Source organism: Neopelma chrysocephalum, unplaced genomic scaffold (genome assembly GCF_003984885.1).
Source record: "Neopelma chrysocephalum unplaced genomic scaffold, ASM398488v2 Primary Assembly neopelma1_95377, whole genome shotgun sequence".
Classification (NCBI taxonomy): Eukaryota; Metazoa; Chordata; class Aves; order Passeriformes; family Pipridae; genus Neopelma; species Neopelma chrysocephalum.
This window is the reverse complement of record NW_020924053.1, coordinates 98,089-122,737: the sequence shown is the minus strand read 5'-3', so window position 1 is coordinate 122,737 and position 24,649 is coordinate 98,089. Positions and strand designations below refer to the sequence as shown.

At 40.8% G+C, this 24,649-nt stretch overlaps 1 protein-coding gene across 1 annotated transcript in view; it reads left to right on the top strand.

The window, feature by feature from the left end:
* Positions 1-851: 851 nt before the first annotated feature.
* Positions 852-24,649, top strand: part of LOC113980833 (splicing regulatory glutamine/lysine-rich protein 1-like) — a 71,220-nt gene continuing 47,422 nt past the window's right edge. Inside the window, exons 1-3 of the mRNA XM_027708050.1 lie at positions 852-1,012; positions 13,998-14,131; positions 21,644-21,759. Coding sequence (XP_027563851.1) covers positions 852-1,012; positions 13,998-14,131; positions 21,644-21,759 — 411 coding nt within the window. The remainder of the gene's footprint in view (positions 1,013-13,997; positions 14,132-21,643; positions 21,760-24,649) is intronic.

The window sequence follows — 24,649 nt, the reverse complement described above, 5'->3', positions numbered from 1 at the left end:
TCCTGTTTAAACGTAGTTAGGGTAAGTTTTCAAGGGTTTACTCCCTAGGGTAATTTAGCTGCCTCTTATTGAACTTGGCTACCAAAAGAGCATGGGAAATCTATTTTTCCTTCCATTTCTTGTGGGCATGTTTTAATTTGCTGACAGAACATTCAGTGGATTTAATGCAAATCAATTAATAGAGCTAAACATGACCTATTAAAGGTGGGGCTTTGTACCTAGACTCTTTGGTATTCCAGTTTTAAAAGAAGAAGCCTTTTACTTTGCTAAAGGACAAGGAAACCAGTTAACAAGGTACTCCAGACCCTGTTCGTGCAAGAATTAGTCAGGCGCTCGCAGCTGCGCTTTCCCCACGAGTGATGGAACTATCTAACCCCCCGGCGTGTGGCGTCTGTGCCGTCGTGCTCGCTTCCTCCGCTATGCAGCCTTCCCCTCGCAGGATCTGTGATCCAGTCACATGATAGCCTGGGGCGGGTAGCGCGTGTGTGAAGGGAGGCCGGGGTAGGGGGGGACGCGGTCCTGCCCTGGTAACGGCGGCCTGGCTAGCTCCTTGGGAAAGCGGAGGGAAGAGAAGGTTGGAGTTTTTTTCCCCTCCACTCTTGCAGGGGGACCTGCAGAGCTCGGAGTCCCGTTGGCGCGAAGCGAGGGCGCCTGCTCCTCCGTGAGCCACAGTCAGCATGGGAGGAACGGCTGCCCGCCCAGAAACACCTCCAGGGAGCAGTCGAGTCCGCCGCTAGAGCGCCCGCATGCTAGGACGCTCTGGCAGGCGCCGCGCGCTTGCCTCTGTGGTCAGACCCGCCTCTCCAACTGTCTGGCAGTGCCGCGAACGGAGCAGTCGTGCAGGCTCCGCCATGATGAGCAGCGGAGGGATCGGGGTGCCGCTAGGCTTCCCCTTGGGCCCCACGTCTGTCATCCAGGTCACGAACGTCTCCTCGGCAGTGACCAGTGAGCAGATGCGGACTCTCTTCGGCTTCCTGGGAAATATCGAGGAGCTGCGCCTCTATCCCCCGGAGTAAGCAGGGTCTGCGTCGGCCTCCAGAGCAATAGAGACTTGGGATGAGGAAGAGGCCTAGAGGGGTCGAGAGGATGGAGGGAAAGGAAGAGGCAGAAGGTCCTATGTAACATTTTGAGTGTGGACACCAGAGTCTCCCGTACGAGGGTGGGGGGGAGGTATGTGTTTGTCACGTGGTCCCAGCCCTTTGTATGGGGCAGGAGCATTAGGGGAAAGGGGCTTCGCCCGGACCTAAGATGGCGGCCCGGGTCCGGGGGAGGGGAGCAGTTGCGGTATCTCTGGAGTGGCCTGTAGAAACATGGCGAGTTTTGTGTTCTGGTGGTGGCGGTCAGAGCCGCGGTCACCCGGTGGGGGCTGTCGGCACTGAGTCACAGCCTGACCAGAAGCGTGTTCGCAGGCTGCCCCGAAGCGCTTCCCAGGTGTAGGACTCGTTTCCCCTGTTTTCCTGAAAGCCTGTTTTCTGTGCCCTACCTTTTTCTTCGCTCGGACTCATCCCAAGTGGAGGAGGGGCGGGCGGGAGCGCCCCAGGCCTGACTCCCGCCTGCCTGGCTGGCTGGCAGCCCGCGCCACTTGGGCGATGCGCGCCGGCGAGACTAGCTCTTTTTGTTCGAACGGCTTTTTTTCTCCTGCGAGAAGGGGCCACTCGAACAGAAGTCGGCACACCTGTTAACAGAGGAACGGTACCAGCCCTGTGCTTAGAAATGCTTCCGATAGGACGTTTGCAGTAAATCAAAGTTAATAACGAACATTACACGTTTCTCTAAATTGTATCTGTCCTCATTATGTCAGCTGCACACGAGGGATCCGCTCAAATGGGAGATAATATTATTTTGCAAACCTCAATGTTTCTTCCAAGCAGATGGAACAAGGGAGGAAAATAAATATTTTTTTCTTACCACATCTGTTATATTAGGAAGTGAATGACAGATGTGCCCTTTCAAACCGTTTTGGTTGGTTTTTTTTAATGAAAATTAAATAGGAATAGCAGGAATGACAGAAAGGAGCAGGGGGAGTCATTCACATTCAGACTTCAATTTTAATGTGAAGAAGATGGGAATAAAATTTCATTAAAACCTTGCAAAGAAAGATGGTATTTGTCCATTTTAATCTGTTACTGGATTATACTTGGCTAGCTTTGAATGAGGAACGTTCAGAAAAATTAAGTGTGATATAATATGTATATAAAGTATGTGTAGTAGGCACCTGTTCATGTAAAGATAAAAGAGCTTTACCAAGTTTTAAACACTCTTTAATAGACTTATGTATTTTTTGCACAATTTTCTAGGTCTTTACTTTAGACTTGTTCCACAATACCCTTTATACACTTATAGAATGGCTCGGGTTGGAAGGGACCTTAAAGATCATCTAGTTCGGACCCCCCTGCCATGGGCAGGGACACCTTCCACTAGACTGGGTTGCTCAGGGTGTACTGGGTTGACCCTGGCCAGATGCCAGGTACCCACTAAAGCCATTCTCACTCTCCCTCTGCAACTGGACAGAGGAGACAGAAAAAAAACAGCTAAGGATTCATGAGTTAAGAGCTGGGAGAGGTCACTTACTGATTACCTTCACGGGCAAAACAGACTCAAAGTGGAGATAGTACTTAAATTTATTACTAACAGGATAAGAGCCAAAGAGTGAGAAATAAAACAGTCTTAAAACATCTTCCCCCCACCCCTCCTTCCATGTTCTACCTCCTCCCCCCCAGCGGTGCAGGGGGATGGGGAATGGGGGTTATGGTCAGTTGTTGTTTCTGCCGCTGCTCAGAGAGAGGAGTCCTTCCCCTGCTCCCGTAGGGTTCCTCCCAGGGGAGACAGTCCTTGATGGACCTCTCTGGCGTGAGTCCATCCCTCGGGCAGCAGTTCTTCCCAAACTGCTGTCCCGTGGGTCACTCCTCCATGGGGTGCAGTCCTTCACGAATGAGCTGTACCAGCGTGGGTCCCCCACAGGGGCCACAAGTCCTATCCAGGAAAAACATGCTCCAGCATGGGCTTCCCTCTCTACAGGCTGCAGGTCTCTGGCAGGTCCCTGCTCCATCTTGGACCTCCCACAGGGTCACAGCCTCCTTCATGCATCCACCTGCTCCAGCATGGGCTCCTCCATGGGCTGCAGATGGGTCTCTGCATCCCGATGGTCCTCCATGGGCTGCAAGAGGACAACCTGCTCCACCATGGTCTTCACCACGGGCTGCAGGGACCTCAGCTCCGGCACCTGGAGCACCTCCTCCCCCTCCTTCTGCACTGACCTTAGTGTCTACTTTGTTGTTCCCATGTTCTCACTCCGCTCTTCCCTGGCTGGAATTCTTTCTGCGCAACAATCTTTTCTTAAATATGTTATCACAGAGGCTTTACTATTACTTCTGATTGACTTGGCCTTGGCCAGCGTCAGGAAGCCAGTCCTGGAGCCGGCTGGCATTGGCTCCACGGGACAGGGGAAGCTTCTAGCAGCTTCTAACAGAAACTACCCCTGTAGCGCCCCCTCGCTACCAAAACCCAGCCACAGAAACCCACTACACAGGGCCACATCCAACCGGGTCTTGAACACTTCCAGGGATGTTTCCCTTTTTCCAGTCACCTGGGACTTCCCCTGACTGCCACGACTTTTCAAATATCATGAAGAGTGGCTTGGCAACTACATCAACCAATTCCCTCAGGCCTCTGGGATGTATCTCATCGGGTCCCATAGACTTATGTACATTAAGGTTCCTCAGGTGATCATGAACCTGAACTTTACTTAGACAGAATATATAGACATATATGCATGTACATGTGTATATACACTTTATAAATCATAGACAATCTCCTTTTTCTATTTCAGCATTATGATCTTCTCAAATAAAAGTATAAATTTTCCTTCATCTCTTCCAAATCAGTCATGTTTGTCAGACTTCTACTTTTTCCCTTAATCTGCTGAAGTCTAATCCATAAAATCTGATTTGTCAGAGCAATCCAAGAGATTTTTAGAAGTGGTGAATTTGATCAGGTGATCATTTCAACTTTATAGGAAATTCATTTGAAAAACACTGTTCCACTATAATTAATTGTGCAGCACCCTACTGCTGACTTGAATAAAGAAAAAAAAGAGAAGGTTTATGACTTACTGGGGAGTGAGGATGATTTATCTGGCACCTATAGGCTCTTCAATGATTGTAGAACAAAGTATAGGGCTGTGCTATGAACTAGCATTATGAGAGAGGAGTTCCTTCTTATATGATGGTAATTTAATATATTCCACCTATCTAATATATATTCAATGTTTACTACTCTGCTATTGGTTACTCGTAAAAGGGCTGATTGCACAAGGTATTTTGTAATTCATTATTAGCTACTGTGCGTACTTGGGGCTCTTTCATTTGAATCAGGGGTCGATTGATGGTCGTGATCTCCCCCTGATGGAATTACCTTTTACCCAGTCCGAGTTGATTTCAGTACAGTCGATGAGTTGGCTTTGTTAGTTTCTTCTTATCTTGGGCGAAGGTCCTTTTGGTCTCTAAATTTTGCATTCTTTGTGTCCATTATCAGTAACCTTCCCCTAGGTCTGCGACCCCCAAACCACATCAAGCCCCAAACCCCAACAAGGCAATTCTACTGACAAGCAACCCATCCCAGACATCACTGTCATTAACATGTCCCTTGGTTTTATAGGATGCAACAGAGAATTTCTTTAAAAAACTAGCAGGAAGTCTCAATTGTTGAATATAATTACTTACAGTTTACATTAAATAGAAAACATATTAATGTTAGATTAGTTTGCTTAAAGTTCTTGTAAGCATGCACAATGAGGAGAGGGAGAGAAACCACCTCAGTTTTTTAATGCATTGAATAAAATGCAGGTTCTGTAAGATGACTTTTCAGTATTCCTAGTGAACTTCCTGAACCTGGTGACTTTTCCCAGCAATTAATAAGACTGTGGTTTTAAAGTAGCAGTCAAGGTCCTTTATTTTGTATACTGAATTGATTTGGATAACTTTTATGAATGTTGAGCTAAATCACACTATGCTCTTTGGTAGTTTGTCACTTCATGTTTTATCTTCATTCATCAAAGCCCTTCAGTTTCCTCAGTCACTGCTAATCAGACATCCCAATAAGAAGGATGGATGTCGTATCTGTCATGTTCCTAAAAGCCTAGTTCTCCATGAGGAAGTGTCTCTCTCATGTATTAGAAGTTTTCAATCTTTATGCAGATGGCAGTAAATGCTACTTTATTATTATTGTCATTTTCTGAAAAGACCTGTGTGAACTGTGAGTAGTCCGCTTTCAGATTCAGCATTGAGGGCATTGGAAACTCTTGGTACTGAAGAAGTTGTTTCCATATGATCAACATCCTGATTTCAGCTATTTGTCAGTGAGGCTTCATTGACACTGAAACCAATATTTCTTTTTATTGAAAGACTATTAATGTGTATCATATTTTAGTGGGTCATAATGCTTGTTACTGGTGGCTGTTTGTATTTACCTATTTTCTTACAAGAAAATTTTAAATTTGACTTGATTGTACAACTATATACTGTTCTGCTCTCTGGAAGACTTTCCATTGAAACTTTAATCTAAAAATTGAAAGCACCTATTTGATGAATAACATCAGTAAACAAATTATGTGGAGGTGGGAAGAGGGTTGGGTATTTTTTAATCCACTCATTTTACTCTCAAGTAATTTGTATTTGATTATCAAATCTTAAAGAGACTAGCTGAGTTTATATTTTATCATGCTGCAATTGTCTGCTGTATTGGTTTAAAATTGGTGTCAAAAACTTTCCTAAGAAACTTTGACTTCATGAGATTTTTAATCATTTCCTTGTAAGACTTGTCTCTTATAGACTGCTGTAAATAGCTTTCAGTGCTCAAAGACCCCTTTTATTCCATTTCATTACTATTGCCAATCATTTTGGTCATCTCTTCTTCCCTGTCCCATAAACAGAGCTTTAGCCTTGAGAAGAAGGATGTTCAGAGAATTTGTGCTTTTTGTCTTTCTTTTCCTAACTGCTCAGAAATGAAAGTAATGGATGTTTGTAAAATTCTTTCAGAAAATAGGATTTCTATGTTGTTGTTGATTTTTTTAATTCACTTGTACGTATAGTATTTTTCCCTTTTACATCTTTAGGAAAATAGGAGGACAGAATTGCAGGTTTCTAATTTTACCTAATGAGATCTGGTTTCTTTCTGAAGCTAAAAACTTAAATATCATAAAGTTAAAGATGTATATGAAAATTACTTGGAAAATTATTGTTAGATAGAGTGAAACAGTTAACAAGAACAGATGATAATATTACAGTCACAGCCTGTGTAAGAGAATTTATGTACTAAGAGTTGTTACTACCTCAGGGCCTTGGTGTGGATTTGCCACTTGTGTGTAGAAGAGGGTGGCTTTAGTGGGGCTTCTCTGTCATCTTCGGTGATATTTTGTCATCAAAGTCTGAGGAAAAACTCCTGACGTTTTGAATATCTGTGTATGGTCCTGATTTAGGTAGAGATCTGAATTCTCATGTTGAGAATGGAGAATTGCTGTAATTGTTTAAGTGCTCTTCAGTTTGCCATTTGCAAAACCTTCAGTGCTTATTGATTTTTCTCAAGTAGGAATACACAGAGGCCATTAGGGAGGTAGGCATCCTGCAAGCCTGTATGTGTAAAGATCTCTGAGAAGCCATGCTTGCATGGTGATGCCAGGAGCATGAGAGGTGTCCTAGTTCCAGCCAGGACAGGGTTAATTTTTGCAGTAGCCAGGAGGGGGCATGGCCAGGACCTGGATGTTATTCTATACCACCATACCTCATTGCCAGGGTTGAGGGGAAGGGAGTCTCCTCCTGGGAGAAGGGGTTCTTTCTGGTCGAGTAAGCATGGCAGAGGGAGCAGTGGGGTAATGCTGGTTCCAAGCTGGAGGGAGTGTGGGGGACCAGTAATGTTTCTTTTCTTATTCCCTCTGTCATTAGTATTTCTTGTACCCTCTGTCATTAGTATTGTTACTGTTACTTATCTCATTGCTGTTTCCAGTAAATTGTTCTTATCTCAAGTACATTGTTCTTATCTCAACCTGTGATCTTTACCTTTTGTGCCTCCAATTCTCCTCTCCAGCCGGCTCTGGGGGAGGGGGAAAGGGGGAAAGGGGTAGCAAGCGAGTGGCAACATGGTTTGGAGAGTCTCACTGGGAGCACTGAACTGGGGAGTACCATTCCTAAACCACGACAAGGGGGTATGGTGTGTTCCCTGCTTTGTAGAATATTCTCTGAAACTTTGGTCTCTGCTGCATTTATGTGGGTTTTGTTTTTTAATCAGCCCAAAGCTACTGAAACTTACAAAATATGTTGTCTGAGAAAGTATTAACTTGCTACCTTTCTGTTGGCTGTTTAGACTTTTGTGTGAAGATGAAAGCATGGCTTAATTTTCTCACAGTTCTGAACAAAGCCAAGACCAGTCTTTATAGATCACTTCCAGTTTGCAGTACAGTTGAGATCTGAAGCTGGTTAGCAGGGTGACAGGTCTTTTGCCTTGGGTATATACTTCCCTATGCCAACTACTTAAACAGCTTAGAATTGTTTTTCAGCGCACTAGGAGACCAGTGACATTTGTAATCAGATTCTTAGTCCCAGTCATGCTTTTGTGTTAGGTTTGTCACCCAGTTGAGGTTTATGTTTCAGAGAAGCCTTCAAAATTGCATTTGTAGCAATAAGCCTTCAAATGCGGCTGTAAGGGGATTTTTGATCAGTTAAATATTGAAAAGCTTTATAGAAATTGAATTTTTGCAGAATGAATTCTTTGAAAGCAGGGAGGCACCATCAGGTGTTGAAAGCTCTGTTATAATACTGTTTGCTTCTGGATGTTCTGGAGTGGTCTTGGAAGCTCGTACACACAAGTGTTTCAGATATTGTTATATCCTGCAGTGACTGCAATATAGATAAGGCCTTTGAGATAAAATACATAGAGCCTTATTTAAATGTGATCTGCACAATTATTCCAGAACATCTTATTTTGACAGGTTATTAATTTATATTGTTGTCTTCTCCACCATCATCACCCTGAGAAAATTTGGATCCTTAGAGGGATGTTTTGTAGCCTTTTATTTGATTTTTCACTGTAGCTTTCTGAATAGGTCATTCTTATGTTTTTGTTTGGTTGTTGTTCTATTGAGAGATTGATGTTACTGTCTCCCTACAAAGGAAAACAAAAATGGTAGAAACATCTGAATACCATTCAAATCTTTATTTCCCTTTTGAGTTTTCTTGCTTTCCTAAAGAAACTGTATTATAGTAACCTTAAATCAGAGATGTAGGACTTGCTTTTTTGCATCGGTGCTTTGTAACCCTAGGAAGAAGACTATGGCTCTACCTCAATTCAGCCTCGAAAAGGATTGGCAGAAAAAAATTGAACAAAAGGAATCAAAACAGAATAGGACTTTTCTGTTTTAAGAAAGGCTTCTTAAAAGGCCTACTGGGGAAGTTTAGGAGGCCCACTTAGTAAAAGAAGAAGACTCAGTCACTGTGAAACTTTTTAGAATTTTAGATCTTTTGGATCTTAATCATCTTCCTCGATGTAGATGCAGCATTGATGTGTTTATTAATTACATGCAACAACTTTGGGAGTACCTGCTTGGAATTTGAAGGACTGCAAGATCGATTGGGCTAAACTTGAACTCCTTCTGGTACTTCCAGAAATTTGACAAGTCTTATAATTGAGAGGGTAAGGATTAAACAGTTAATGCGGTGTATTTTCCATGATTTTCTACTTTGCTAGAAGATAGATGTATTTTTTCAAATGGAACTTACTGATGTTCCATCAATATCCTTTTGTATTGTCTTTGAAGGCTTCACCTGTACTTACTTCATATGAAGAAATAAACTAATTGTGTAAAGAGTATAAATCTTGACTAGGGAATACATTTTTTTAAAGCAAACTTTGTTTTTGATCAAGATTATAAAGTTTGCATATTGTGCTTTCTGATGTATCTGTTGGTGTACTTTCTAAGGGAAAAGCAAATTACCCAACATATGTATTTTTAATTTCCTTCTTTATTCTAGTCTAATATTGAATTCCTCCTACCTCCTCCAGTGTTATCCTGTACCACACTATGCCAAACTAAGGCAGATCATAAAATCATAGAATCAGCCGGGTTGGAAAAGACCTCCGAGATCATCAAGTCCAACCCTTGATCCACTACTGCTGTGGTTACTAGATCATGGCACTAAGTGTCACATCCAGTCTCATCTTAAAAACCTCCAGGGACGGAGAATCCACCACTTCCCTGGGCAGCTCATTCCAGTGCCTAATTACCCTCTCTGTAAAGAATTTCTTCCTAATATCTAACCTAAACCTCCCCTGGCAGAGCTTAAGACCATGCTCTCTTGTCTTGCTGATAGTTGCCTGGGAGAAGAGACCAACCCCCACCTGGCTACAACCTCCTTTCAGGTAGTTGTAGAGAGTGAGGAGGTCTCCCCTGAGCCTCCTCTTCTCTAGGCTGAACAGCCCCAGCTCCCTCAGCCTCTCCTCATAGGACTTGTGCTCAAGTCCCTTCACCAGCCTTGTTGCTCTTCTCTGGACCTGCTCCAGGACCTCAATATCCTTCCTGAACTGAGGGGTCCAGAACTGGACACAGTACTCGAGGTGTGGCCTCACCAGCACTGAGTACAGGGGAAGAATCACTTCTCTGGACCTGTTGGCCACACTGTTCCTGATACAGGCCAGGATGGCATTGGCCTTCTTGGCCACCTGGGCACACTGCTGGCTCATGTTCAGCTTCCTATCAATTCAAACTCCCAGGTCCCTTTCTGCCTGGCTGCTCTCCAGCCACTCTGTCCCCAGCCTTTAGTACTGCATGGGGTTGTTGTGGCCAAAGTGCAGCACCCAGCACTTGGCCTTGTTGAACCTCATTCTGTTGGAATCAGCCCAACTCTCCAACCTATCCAGGTCCCTCTGCAGAGCCCTCCTGCCTTCCAGCTGATCGACACCCCCCCCAGCTTGGTGTCATCTGCAAATTTGCTAATGGTGGACTAAATCCCCTCATCTAAATCATCAATAAAGATAATAAACAGAACTGGGCCCAACACTGATCCCTGGGGGACACCACTAGTGACCGGCTTTTTCAAGAGAATGCTATGGGAGATGGTGTCAAAGGCTTTGCTGAAGTCCAGGTAGACACATCCACAGCCTTCCCCTCATCCACCAGGTGGGTCACCTGATCATAAAAGGAGATCAGGTTGGTCAGACAGGACCTGCCCTTCCTAAACCTGTGCTGGCTGGGTCTGATCCCTTGTCCATCCTGTAGCTGCTGTGTGATTGCACCGAGGATGATCTGCTCCAAAACCTTGCCAGGCACTGAGGTCAGGCTGACGGGCCTGTAGTTTCCTGGGTCCTCCTTCTGGCCCTTTTTGTGGATTGGCATGACATTCGCCAACTTCCAGTCACCTGGGACCTCCCCAGTGAGCCAGGACTGTTGGTAGATGATGGAGAGAGGCTTGGCGAGCTCTTCTGCCAGCTCCCTCATCACCCTTGGGTGGATCCCATCTGGTCCCATAGACTTGTGAAGATCCAAGTGGCTCAGCAGGTCACTAACTGTTTCCTCCTGGATTACAGGGGGGCTATTCAGCTTCTTATCTCTGTCTACAAGCTCCAGAAGCCAGCTGTCCTGAAGACAACCTGTCTTACTGTTGAAAACTGAGCCCCATCCCTGGTAGGCTCATTTACCAGCTGGAGCAGGAAATTATTCTCTATACACTCTAGGAATCTCCTAGACTGCCTCTTCTCCTCTGTGTGGAGTTCCCAGCAGACATCTGGCAGGTTAAAGTCACCCACAAGAACAAGGGCTGGTGATTTTGAGACATCTGCCATCTGCTTGTAGAATAATTCATCACCCTCATCATCCTGATTGGGTGGTCTGTAACAGACTCCCACCAGGATATCAGCCTTGTTGGCCTTCCCCCTGATTCTGATCCACAGGCACTCAACCTTATTGTTACTGACTTCAAGTTCCACAGAGTCAAGAGACTCTCTAACACATAGAGCCACCCCTCCACCTCTCCACCTCTCTTGCCTGTCCCTTCTGAAGAGCTTGTAGCCACCCATGGCAGCACTCCAGTCATGCGAGTCATCCCACCATGTTTCCGTGATGGTGACTACATCATAGCTTTCCTGCTGCACGATGGCTTCCAGCTCCTCTTGTTTGTTACCCACACTGTGTGCATTGGTGTACATGCACTTCAACTGGGCTGCTGATTTGACTCTTAACTTGGGCTGTCCACCCTTAGGCTCCTTTCTGGAGAGCCCAGTTTCAATCCCTTCCCCCTTCAAACCTAGTTTAAAGCCCTCCTTATCAACCCTGCCAACTTATGGGCTAGACTCCTTTTGCCCTTCCTAGATAGTTGAAGCCCATCTGACTCTAGCAGGCTAGGTACCATGGAATTTGCCCCATGGTCAAAAAACCCAAAATTCTGCTGGTGGCACCAATCCTTTAGCCACCTATTGATAAGATGGGTTTTCCTACTCCTCATTCATCCCTGCTACTGCAGGAACTGAGGCGAACACCACCTGTGCTCCTGTCCCATTAACTAATCGACTCAGCGCCTTGAAATCCTTTTTAATCGTCCTGGTACTTCTTCCATTAATGTCATTGCTGCCAGCCTGGACTACCAACAGTGGATAATAATCTGAGGGCTGAATTAGCTCAGGGAGACTCCTACTAATATCCCTCACCTGGCCCCGGGAAGGCAGCACACCTCCCTGTGGGATGGGTCCGGTTGACATATAGGGCCTTCGGTTCCCCTCAGAAGGGACTCACCGACTACAACTACCCTTCTTTTTTTTCTTTATAGCTGTGGTTGTAATCCACCTGGTAGACGGGGTGCAACCAGGAGACCCTCCAGACAGATCTTCCTCTTGTCTGTCCTCTACCTGATTCTCTGGGTCCAGGGCCTCATATCTGTTCTTAAAGGGCACCCAGGGAGGTGATGGGGGTTGGGAGGGGATTCTTTTACCTCTCCGGTCAGGGACCTGTTTCCGTTCCCCCCCATCTACTTGTTTTGCTCCATCTGCCTGATGGCAGGAGGGGCAGGGCTTCACCATCTCCTGCTGGACTTCTTTTGGGGTCGAAAGGGTGCGACTCCACCAGTCAATTTCCCTTTCACTTTCCCTAATACTTCTTAGCCTCTCTACCTCTTGAGCTCTGCCACCAGGCACAGCAAATCATTCACCTGCTTGCACCATACACAGACCCCACTCACACTGTCCTCAGGTACTAACGCCAGGCTCAAACACTGCAACAACGACTTTCACTTTTTGGAAACCATTACTGGCTTTAGTTGAGTTGTGGAAAAAAAAAAAAAGAAAAAAAAGCTCACCCGAGAGAGCTGGGAGCTGGCTGTGCCCTTCCTGCTTGCCCTGCCTGTGTAAACTGCCTCACTAACTGCTGTGCCAGGTCCCTGTTTGCTTGCTCCTGTTCGCCGGGCTCTGGGTCGCTGGCATTCCTAGCAATCATTTAAATCCCTCGGGCATGGGCTGGGTTCTACCCCTTAGTCAGCTGATTCACCTCCCAGGGCAGCTCCAGCAGATGATAAAAAGGATTTTTGTTACATTAGTGAACGAAGACCTAACAACAGCTTGGTGCTGTGACCACTTCCCTGGGGAGCCTGATCAAGTGCCCAACCACCCTCTGGGTGAAGAACCTTTTCCTAGTATCCAACCTAAACCTCTCCAGACACAGCTTCATGCTGTTCCCTTGGGTTCTGTCAGTGGTCACCACAGAGAAGAGATCAGTGTCTGCCTCTCCTCTTCCCCTTGTGAAGAAGTTGCAGACTGCAGTGAGGTCTCCCCTCAGTCTCCTCCAGGCTGAACAGGCCAAGTGACCTCAGTCGCTTCTCATATGGCTTCCCCTCTAGACTCTTCACCATCTTCATAGCCCTCCTTTGGACACTTTGTTGGACTTTCTTAAACAAGGTTTATTTGGAGGATAAAAGATAAACTATAAATTATTTACTCTCCAAATATGTTGTGTAAAGGTGGTATTTACAATAGTAATGTAATTTTGTTTAGCAAGATTCATAAAGAAACTCAGCCTTGTTAATTTGGGATTTTGGCTTCTGTAAATTTCCATTAAAAAGGAGGAGGGGCTATACTATGCATTTTTAAGTGACAAGGTGTTACGACCCACCCCAGAAAGGGGGGGGTAACCCAGGTTCTTATTAATAAATCCCTTGGGGTGGATTAGAGTGAAATGACACTGAATAATTGGTGTTTGAAAACATATATATATGTAGGGTTTATTTTAGAACAATTTTGTTTCAAAGGTAAACATGTATGTTGCCATTTTGGGTGTTATCATCTATATCTCTCATCTCTAGCAATATGGTATAAAGATACCCTTTAGGGAAAATGCATAAGGGAGAGAAAGGAAAAGACAGGATAAGGGTAAGGGAGAGTAAGGGAAAGAAAAGATGAGAGTGGAAAAATGTATATAGTCACTGCCCATGGGGTCCAGCGATGGAACTTGGTAGTTGCAGCTTCCATGTCTGTTAGTTTAAGTGATGGTCTTGTTCTGTTGGGGATGGGGGAGGGAAGCCCCCACACTCAAAGAAGTTATGAGTTATTATATCAATGGATAGTGTCACGGGCCATGCCACAAGCCTCCAACGCGTCCTGGGCCTGCACAGAGTTCCTGTGAGGGGTATGGTAAAAGGGTTTTTTCCCCCCACCTTTCAGGATTGGCAGGGGGACGGGCTTTGATGGGCCAGCAGCCGCCTCTTCCCAGCCTGCAAAAGTCCCCTGGCATCCTAGAATGCGTAAATCATTAACCATTTCAGTCTCTGACACAAGGTAAATTAGTAAATTTGTAAATTTTGTAAAAATTAGTAAATTTTTAAGTAGGCAAATCATTAAATTTCTATACTTGTTTTTTGTGTAACTTTTCCAGGAAATCTAAAACTTTTTCAATTAAGAGATAATAGTTGAAAATATATGCAGACATTTATTTAATATGGCTAATTGGTTTTTTTCCTTTTATCTTGCAGCAATGCACCTCTTACTTTTTCCTCCAAAGTATGTTATATTAAGTTTCGTGAAGCATCAAGTGTTGGTGTGGCCCAGCATCTAACAAACACAGTTTTTATTGACAGAGCTTTGATAGTTGTGCCCTGTGCAGAAGGTTGGTATTTTAGACATTCTTCTGTAATGGTCTTTGTCCTGTCTGCGAATTGTTTTAAGCTTTCTATGTAAGGAGGCAGTGCTCTGTTGTTATTTTATTTTATTTCTGTAAAAAAAAAACCTTGAAACAAAATTGAAAATTGAATGAAGAAACCCAATTGTATAGATTAAATTGAAATCCAGCATTAGAAAAAAAATAGTTGATTTAAATTAGGATAATTCAATTTTCCACAGTTATTACATATTTTTTGGGAAAAGAAGGTAAAATAATACCCTTCAATATGGTTTGTGTTGGCAAGCTTATTCCCACACAAAGTTCTATCTGAAGTCAATGGAGCACTGAAAAGATAAAACAGTTTCCTGGCACTGTGATAACACTGCAGTTTGGATCTTAATGTGTCGCCCTTGGTATGGTGTTTTGGGGTTTGTTTTTTTTTTTAAATACTAATTATTTTTCAATTTTTTTAGACCAAATCCCGATTTTGTTTTGTAGATATGTGATATATTCATTTGACCATTTTTGATTCATTTAATCTTAAATATTTTGCATTTGTGGTGATAATTGCTGTTTGAATATAAATATTTACTTGCTAATTTAATAAAAAACATTTCAATTTTCCTTTCTTGTTCCTGTGGAAAATATTACTTTGTGTGCAATAAAAAGGCTTTCTTATGTATATTGGTACTCTTCTTTGATTTTAGATATCTTTAAAAATGCAGTCAACTGTACAGAATGGTTCTAGTGTTAAATATTTTTATAACTCTTAATAAAATAAAATGCTTGGTGAATGCTAAATTTACAAGTGTTCCTTTAACTAGCTTTGAGGTCCTGCTTTTACATATGTTGAATACAAGGTATTTCTTAATGTTAGTATACTATCCCAGATTTGAATACAGTTCTATGAAGCATGGCTCTACTTACTGTAGGCAGGTCACTGGAGTTAGGCAGAACCCCATTGACTTCATTGTGATCACTGTGGGAATTGAGCATCTGCCCATTTGGATCTGGATTTTTTTACCTCTTTCAAGTGGAAGCATTCCAGCTGGTGGAGTGAAGGTAACTTCACATGGTAGCTGTTTTACCATGAACAACAATATTTAGAATGATTGTTCCATAAACTGCAGCAAATCCAGAAATATCTCCTATTAACAGGACTTTTATAACTGCAAGAGTCAGGTTTTGTTTCAAAAAGTACTGTTGACTTCTTGGAGTTTGTTAACAGTGGTCCCAGAGTGCCATTTTTGGCATGTTTGCCACATCATGATCTGGATAGTATGAGATTAGTGCTGCTGTAATGATAGTCTGGGGTGTTCCTAGCAAACTCTGACAAGTCTCCAAAATTTCATAGACTTTAAGATGACCTACAGTATACTGTCTGTTCTTGTAACCTTGTTAACATGGGCATATTAACAAGTCTTTTTGAAGCCTAGAGTTTTAGTTGCTTTTATGCTTTGTTTTGGGGGTTTTTGGTTTTATTTTGGGACTTGTTCTTAAGGATATTGCCATATCCACTTGAAGCTTTGTAGAGGCTTTGGGTAGGCAAAATGTATCAGGACAGTCCTAATAATTGAAAAATTGCCCTTCAGTAATTGACTGCAAATTCTTCAGGATCTTAGTTTTATGTTTCATTAAAAAGACCGTAACACTGGTTCAGTACTGCCAGAGAGGAAAGATTGCTGCCTAATGAATGAACAACACTTCCTGGTGTTTTTCTTGCAATGATATCATTGCCTAATGTGATATGGCAACAGGCAGGTAAAGCTACATTTTCCTGTCTCTTGGTGGTAGACGAGTGGAAGGAGAATAAAATCAAAGTTCTGAGAAATCTTGTTCCAGCCCTGTTTGTAGTTGACTTATTAGGCATTTCTCAGAAAATGTATTACAGAAAAATTGTCACCGTTCTAGACCATTCTGGAGATTTAGACATAATTAGGTGAACAAGTGATTGGGTTGTGAGGTCAAATTTTTTTTCAAGTCATAATGCTGTCTCCATGTAACTTTCTAACAGAATCACTACTTTTAATTTATAAAGATGTGAATTCATATAGGTTTAACTTTCTGAAAACTTTATTCTGTGGGATAAGCATGGCTTTTGAGACCATAGTGCAACATTTTTTATTCACTATGTATAGTTGTTAACGGAGTCAGTAGAGTGTATCATGGGCTTTAAAAGTAACAATGGCTATATATTCTACTGGAAGGTTAAATTATATCCATGGCCAACAGTGCCAGCAATAAAACCTTTCATGTGCTGAATCAAACATATAGGAGGGGTAAAATGCAACTATGAAAACTTAGTTTTAAAAAACAATAAAATCTAAAATTTGGAGTGTATTTAAACAGTGCTAAATTAAAAGTCCGAGGAAGGAATCACTACACAATGAAAACAATGTTATTTTTGTGACATTTAATAAACAATTTAACAAAAATATAATTGTAAATGAATTAACATTATCACATTGTCAAAATATAACTTTCTTTTGTGTGTATCATTAGGTTTTTCTTTAAACAGTATACTTAGAGAACACAAAGGTTGAAAGATAAACAGAGATACCACCCTAATAATTCTAAATGTTATGTCCACATTGTCTAGTAGATGGATTTTGACTATTAATTTGGTTTTGTATGTTTTCTCTGTGTGATATTTGTGCATTATTAGATGACTAGACTGGCCAAGGCAGACCTGTTACACTTGCCTGAGTTAGGCATTGTTTGCCATGCCACTAAACCTGACGCCAAGTGAAATCTTCATGGGGGAAATGAGATCGAAGTCTGGCCTGCTGAAGATGGACGCCCTGTCTCTGTTTTTATTTTGCTTTCTTTCCTTTGTTTATTTTATTTTTAATTTTTGTTTTTTGTTTTGTTCTGTTAAATCTCTTACTCTTGTACTTGTGAACTGGTAATTCAGTTCTGAAAAAATGATGTTTTGTAAAGGGTTCACAGTGTTTAATTTTGAAGTTGACCTGAAGCTGCTTGTGGATGGTATACAGAGAATTTAGGATATGATTAAGTTTTATGCTGTGAATTATGGATAAATTTGGTTTGGAATACATTTAAACATCTAAATTCAACAGATGAGCACATTGTTTCAGACTGGAATAGGGAAAAATATATCAGTTTTAAGATGCGTTCTTTCATATGTTATGCTTTGTGAGCTTATCTTGGAAGAGGAAAGTTGAAACTTCCTGGAGAAATTAACTTTACAAAGTAAAATCTTGATTTTTCTCTGCTATTTTTCTTCTCAGCAGAGTACTTTTAGGTTGCATGGTCTGTTTAAAAGAAGGCTTTCTATTTATATCAAATATGAAGAGTTTAAAATAATTATTTCTGATATTGAACTTTCATGAGTACTGAAGGTCATGAAATATTTGCTTCTGATGAAACCTTCCTCCAGTGAGGTCAGTGGCAGTAAGATTTCATCCTTTTGTTTTTGTAATTTTTATAAAAAACTGTTTACCACTCATAAGTACAAATGCAGCCTGAGATTTTGGTTGGAATGTATTGTGAGGCACATTGTCTTTCAACACTGTTATTCATGGGAAAATTGAAAAGTTTTGTGTGTGGGTATGTATGTATGTATGTGTGTATTGCACTTTTACATGCTCGTTATTTCAGTGGTCATTATTTCAAGAAGAGTTTAAAAAAAAGTATCATCTCACAATCTCAGAAGCCCTGGCAGTCCATGCTGGAGTGGTTGCGAAGGTTCTCATCCCCAAATGATGTTTGTTCTTGTGAAACGGAAGCCCTGAAAGAGAAGTTCTGGACCAGGTGGTGTGTCTAGTCCTCAGGCGTTGCTCTTCCCAGCCAGCTGCATTGGGACCAATTGGCTTCACTCTTGTAATGCACCAGGCTGTGAAATGCAGCTGGGAAGAGCTTTGTGATCTCTGTTGGATTTAGCTGTGCCAGTTGAGGTAATTACCAGTAACCTCTTTAATCTCTGCTGCTAAATCCAATAAGAATCATGAACTGAATCACACATTTTATTTGTAAGTGTGCATTTTCCATTGATTTAAAATAGTAGAAAAATAACAATTCCTTTACTTTTCTCTCAAGTAGATGTGAGAAGAAAGTATTTTAAAAAGAAACATACTTTGGTATTTTCGAAGCAGTTTTGAGGGGAAGGGAGGATTAACCATGTAGTTTCAGTATAAAGAGTAAGAAATTAATTTCTGAGCACATGGAGAGCGATAAAAATACTGTGATTAGTACCTGCTTAACACAGGTAGTTCTGTTCAGCATTTAGCAAAATGGATTCTGGTGTGGACTGGGTTGACTAGGACTCTTAAGCACTTAGGAAATCTGTATATTTCTGAAGAAGCATAAGGTATCTCTAGTTAATACAGAGCTAATCTACGTTTGCTTCCAGATTCCGTTGCATAAGTGAAGAATAAATAAATAAATAATGAACATAGAATCTGTAATTTACTAAACACTCATAAGCTTCAAAGAAATATTTCTAAGGATGTGGTATAAATGTGGCATATTTATTTTGTCTGTTTCCCTTATTAGAAAATAAATATCTTTGCCTCATTTCCATTCAGCTTTTAAATACCATGAGTTTAAAAACCAAAACAGTTATTCTTAAACTAAAGTGTCCTAATTTGTTATGTCATTACCCTCATATTTTGTTGTATTTTTGTGGGCTTGTATCCCTTTTATAAATAAATAAATGGAGATAACACTCCAAAACTTAAAGGCTGTAACTCGTGAGGTTATTTGGCCTTACATATTAATTTGTTTTTCAAAACTGTCTAAAGAACAGGGAAGTAAATTTGCAAGATATTTCAGGTTTGTTTGTTTTTTTTCCCCATAACAGTTTATTTTCTATAGAACTGTTAAAAAGTATGACCTGATCTTAAAACCTTAAAATCTAGAAGGGGGATCTTTTGAAAAGACAGCATCTCTGAAAATACAGGCCAATTTTCAGGGCTTTGTAGAAATAGACCCTTCTTCATTTTTGAATAAAATAATTAAACAGATCTTTGTGTCATGGAACTGACCAATTATATTTTGTATTTAAAATTAAATGTTACATTGTTGAGGGACCAAAGTATTCTGGAAATAATGCTGCTAATGTGTATGTTATTCATTTTTTGAACTATAATAGTTTATTTAACTGAAATTGTTCAATTGATTCCTTCAGAAATGTTTGAGCAAACGAATAATTCCAATTATTTCAGTAAGATGACCCATATGCTTAAAGTTTAGAATTGTATTTAAGTACCTTTCTGAACTTGACTCCCTGTCTGTTTAGTTATATGCATAACTCAGTTCCTATTTAAAAGGGCTAAATGTCTTAAGCATCTCTTAGGTTTATCTGGTTAAGTGTGTATTGAATTGGCTGTATGTAAGTGCGTACTTAAGTTAGGCATATGCTTATGTACACTATTGACCAAGGATCTAAATTAGGATGCAGATGTACCACTTTAGGTGCCATTTCTGCCATTGAATTTACTTGAGCCATGTCTTGATCCTGTAGAAACCTATATGAGTATCCAGTTAATTGCAACATGCTGGCTCAGCAGTCATTTGAAAATACTAAAGTATTTAGTTTTTCAGAAGAACTGGTATCTAATTGTATGCCTAATTTGCACATACAGTTGTTGGAACTGTATATTTGGAAGCCTATTAGTTAGCTACATAGTAGGCACGATATGAGGCAAGGTACCTGATTCTCATGAGCAGTCTGGCAAATCAGATACACCTCTCATTGCATGTCTGACTTCAAAATGAGACCTGTAAAGAGTGCTCAACATTATGACGATGACTCAGATTTATGCATGTTTTTATAAAAGCCCTGGAAGACATAATTGCACAGTTAATTCTTAAGTGTTAATAATTTTCCTATTTTTCTCCTTTAAATAGCAAAACAAAGTGGTTTGTTACATCTTAAGGAGCAAGGTGCCTCAAAACTTAACATAAATAAAATAAATCTAAATAGAAGGTGTGAGAAAAAAAGAAGAGTACTGTTATTTTATCTTTTCTATTCCATTCATGCTACATATAAATTAATTTTCATTTATATTTGTTTTGTTCTTTGGTCCTCTCCAACTCTAACCTAGTCCTTGCTGCAGATCTGTAGAACAGGTTTTCAACTTTTGTCTTTTTTTTTTTAAGTAGTATCATTCCCGTGGAGTTTATTTTCACTCATAAAGCTAAAATTGCAACGTTTTGAAAATAATGTTATATTTTGGGGTTTTATAACACTATTTATATTAATTTTTAAATCCTGACATTAGGGGTTTTATAGTTAAAATATATACAGTTTGAACCAAAGCAGTAAAAGCCACTGGCACAGTATTTGTATATACCTTGACTTTTAAAACATTGTTTTAAGTAAAAGCATTTACCTTATTAAAGTACATGGGGTAATAACCAAAGGGCTCAGTTGGATAGCATATATACAGTTACTCCAGTAATTTTGAATAAATCATAGATACCTAGCATAATTAGAACTTTCTGTACTTTTTCAGTTCAGTATTTAATGTTTGTACCAGTTTAAATCCCTTTGCATTTCAAATTTAAAACATACATTTAATTGCATTTGTAATTAACTGTTACATCTTTTGATTTTTGAAGATTTTTTATTATTTATTTAGCAGTCTAATTGTAACTAACTAAATGAAACCTGTGTTTAGTACAGATTAGATATTGCTTAAACTTTAGCATGACAGGGAAAATATAATATGGTTGACATAGTAGGAAATACATATTATAGGAAAATATAGCTTGCTTAGCTGATCAGTTATGATTTTCTTCAATTTCAGTAAATTTAAAGTTAATTTATCAAAGTTTCAGATAAACTGAGGTGACCTAGAATGTAAGACAGTACAAATCTGAATTTTTCTGCCCTCCCTTTCTCCACTCCCAACTTCACTTGTAGTATGTCTTGTGTGGAGTCACAGTAGTTTTTATTTTATTTTTATTTATTTTTACATCAAAAGTAGGTAACACCAGAGGGTGAAAAAGCTCGCTAATTTCAGTTAGCACATACTTTGTTCCTTTTTTTTTAAACTGATTTGGTTATTTGCCATTTTTGGGGATTAAATTTTAAAAAATGTTCTTCTTTTCTGTATCTGATGTTCTGTGTGCTATTAGTGATGCAGCCAACACGAACGGTTGTCATGTGTAAAACAACTTTCGATCACCATGAAAACACCGCCCTGGGAAAGCGTCCATGCTTGATATCGTTTGGTTCATGAACATTAAGTTTCCAGTACAGGTGACCCATAGCTCCAAGTGTTAAATAATTGTGTACATTATTCAGTTTTTAAAATAATAATCCATTAATAAGATTGCTAGTCTTTGAAGTTTTGCTCACTTTTGTTTTTCCTAGTAGAGCAGGGTAAAAGGAAAAACTTAAGTTTGTATTTGTTTCTTTGTAAGGATCTGGTACATAGATTCATTCTTATTTATTATTTTTTTAAATGCAAGGGTAATTGTAAAATCATAGAAAGAGTAACATCTATGTATTGTTCCAACTCTGTGTAACGCTTTCATTTGCTTCTTCAGGTAAAATCCCAGATGAAGCCAAAGCCCTTTCTCTATTGGCGCCTGCTCCTACTATGGCAAGCCTGATGCCTGGTGCAGGGTTGCTTCCTATACCTACACCAACCCCTTTGACTACAGTAAGTAAAATTCAGTCCCTATTTGATTTCTGGTTTTACTTTATACTTGGTAGCCTTTCTGTGTTCAGAGAACAAGAACTATCTGATCTGTGGACATTGTCCTCTTATATACTCAGTGAGGATTTAGCTGTGGTGCCTCTTTTGAGGGTAGATCACAAGATGTCCATGCACTACCTTTCCTGGGTGTTTCTTTCAGATTCTTGTTATGCAAAATAGTGGATAAATACTGGGTTTGGTTGTGTTCATTTTAGTTGTTGTCCCTTCCCTACACCCATTAATTTGTTCCACTGGCAATGCTATCCACCTCCTAATAAACTGTTAAAACATCATAGTTAAATTGACAGAATTCTTCATAATATTAAAATGCTACAATAGGATGCTTTTCCTTGCTATCTCTATGACATGGGTTTTGACTGTTAGCCTAACAATGTTTTCACTGCAAAAAGCATAGGAGCTAGCTGCTGCTGCTTTGCTCAATTCCCTTTTGCCTCTAAGCCTTTCTTGACATCAGCAAGCTGCTGTGACCTAATCTGCGAGAATTCTGGAAATAGTAAATCCTACGTCAAAAAATTGGGCTTAATGTCAATAACCCCATGTTATTTGAAGATGAAAGTCCTCAGTCTTCCAAACATATTGCAGTAGTGTGTGTATTGATGTTACTGGTACCATCCTGGATTTTTGACTCAAGTTAAGGGTATCCTGCAGATTCTCAAACCTATCTGTACTTAAATGATTCCTCATCTGTCTCCATGACCAGAAACATTATTCCCACTCTCATATTCTTAGCTGATACTGATCAACATCCTAAAAGAAATGAATATATTAGTCTTCCTTCTTTCCTTCCTTCCTTCCATAAAAACATTGCTTTAATCAAGTTTGATTTCTTCTGCATTATTTTAAAAACCTGCACAAACATCAGTATCTTTTGAAGCTTGTGCTCCAAGAGCTGTTTTAAAGAGTGCAACTTTTATAATGAAACAGTGTACCCAAAATCACCAGTTAGAGGTTTAGACTAATTCTGTTTATGGTTCATAACTGTCATTGTATGAGAGACATTGGATGACTTTGAAAATAATTTTTAGTTTACAAGAATGTTGGCTTTTTTTTTGTCTTAAAATATATGATACTGCTTTCATTGATATGTGAAGTAATAGTTTAGGCATTTCATTAAAAAAATGAGCTTACTCATGTTTCCACTGCATAATTGCTGCTAATGAACCATAAATAATCATGGAATAATTGAAATTAGAAAAGACCTTTAAGATCATTGAGTTCAACCGTAATCCTAACACTGCCAAGTCCACCACTAAACCATGTCCCGAAGTGCCATATCTACATGTCTTTTAAATACCTCCACGAATGGTGACTCAATGTGGTGGTTTGAAACTCCCAAGGATCTAATTTTTAAGTTCAAGCCCCCCTCCCACAGTCTGCCCCTGTGAGAGGGTTTAGTGATGGTATGGACTTGATATCTTTTTCACTTCATGTGGAGAGTTTTCAGACAAAACACAACCATTCGTTATTGGGGGAAGGGAAAAATATTTACAAAGGTTTATTTACTCACACCTATATATATATATATATATATTTACATTGAATTAAATTCCTCTTTTCCTTCAATAAAAGTCCAAAAGGAAAGAGAAAAGTCTTTCTGTCACTGCACAGGCCACAGTTCCTTCGTTTCAGTTTTTTGTGGCACTGGTTAGTGTCCTTCATTTTCCTACGGCAGCAGATATAAGTATGGCAGTCAGGATTTTGGTTCTTACTTTGTGGAAATTTCAACCCCGAGCCCGAGCCTTCGGGGGATTTCCTTGTAGATCTTCACTCCTCTTGGGGTAGTACATTGAAGGCAGCTTTCAGTTCAGTCTTACCAAAGCTCTTTTGCTCTGTCTCAGACTCCCAGCACGATAGAAGCAGCAGCAGCAGAGGGCACGGGCACCTCCCCCGTGTTCCATCCTGGCTCAGCTCTCAGGAGACTCCGGGTTTCTCGGCTCCTCTGTCTCACTCTAGCTGTTGCTGCATTTTGGGACTCCCTAAAGGTTTGGAAGTCCACCCCTCCTCTTCAACAGGTCTCTGAGTTTTGGGAAATTAATACAGTCTTACCCCAAAACAACTCTGTTGAGTTTTCCTCTGTTTCGTTGCCAGCTCTCCCTCCTGCAGGAACATCTCTGCGTCCTTCAGCCGGCTTCATGTTATCTTGTTGCTACTGGCTATCTTTTTGGCTTTCAACCATCGCTGTTTCTGTTCAGGACTGCTCCGCTGCCGCTTTCAATGTTTTCTGCTGCTGCTGACAGTAAGGAAATTCTCCCACCTCTTGATTACAGGACCCGGTCCAGCTTTGACACTACACCGGGTCTCTCGTAGCCTCAGCTAGGGCTGGGGGCTCTCAGCCCCCAGAGGGGCTGACTGGCCCCCTGCCTCCTCGTGGTTCAGATCATGGCTACCAACCAACTAAAAAAAAACACTTCACCACCTTCTCTTCCGTTGCTGTGGGTATGTAATTTCCGTAGGGCGCATATGAACCTTTGATTGGTCTAGTATTATCAGTGGGGCAAACCATTACAGCCCCAGAGAAAAGGTTTTTCAAACCACCACACTCAACCACTTCCCTGGGCAGTCTGTTCCAATGCTTGACAACCATTTGGTGAAGAAATTTTTCCTAATATCCAATCTAAACCTCCCCTGGTGCAACTTGAGGCCATTTCCTCTCATCCTATCACTTGTTACTTGAGAGAAGGGACTGACACCCTCCTTGCTACAACCTCCTTTCAAGTAGTTGTAGAGAAAGATAAGGGCTCCCCTGAGCCTCCTTTTCTTCAAGCTAAACAACCCCAGCTCCCTCAGCTGCTCCTCATAAGACTTGTGCTCCAGACCCTTCACCAGCTTTATT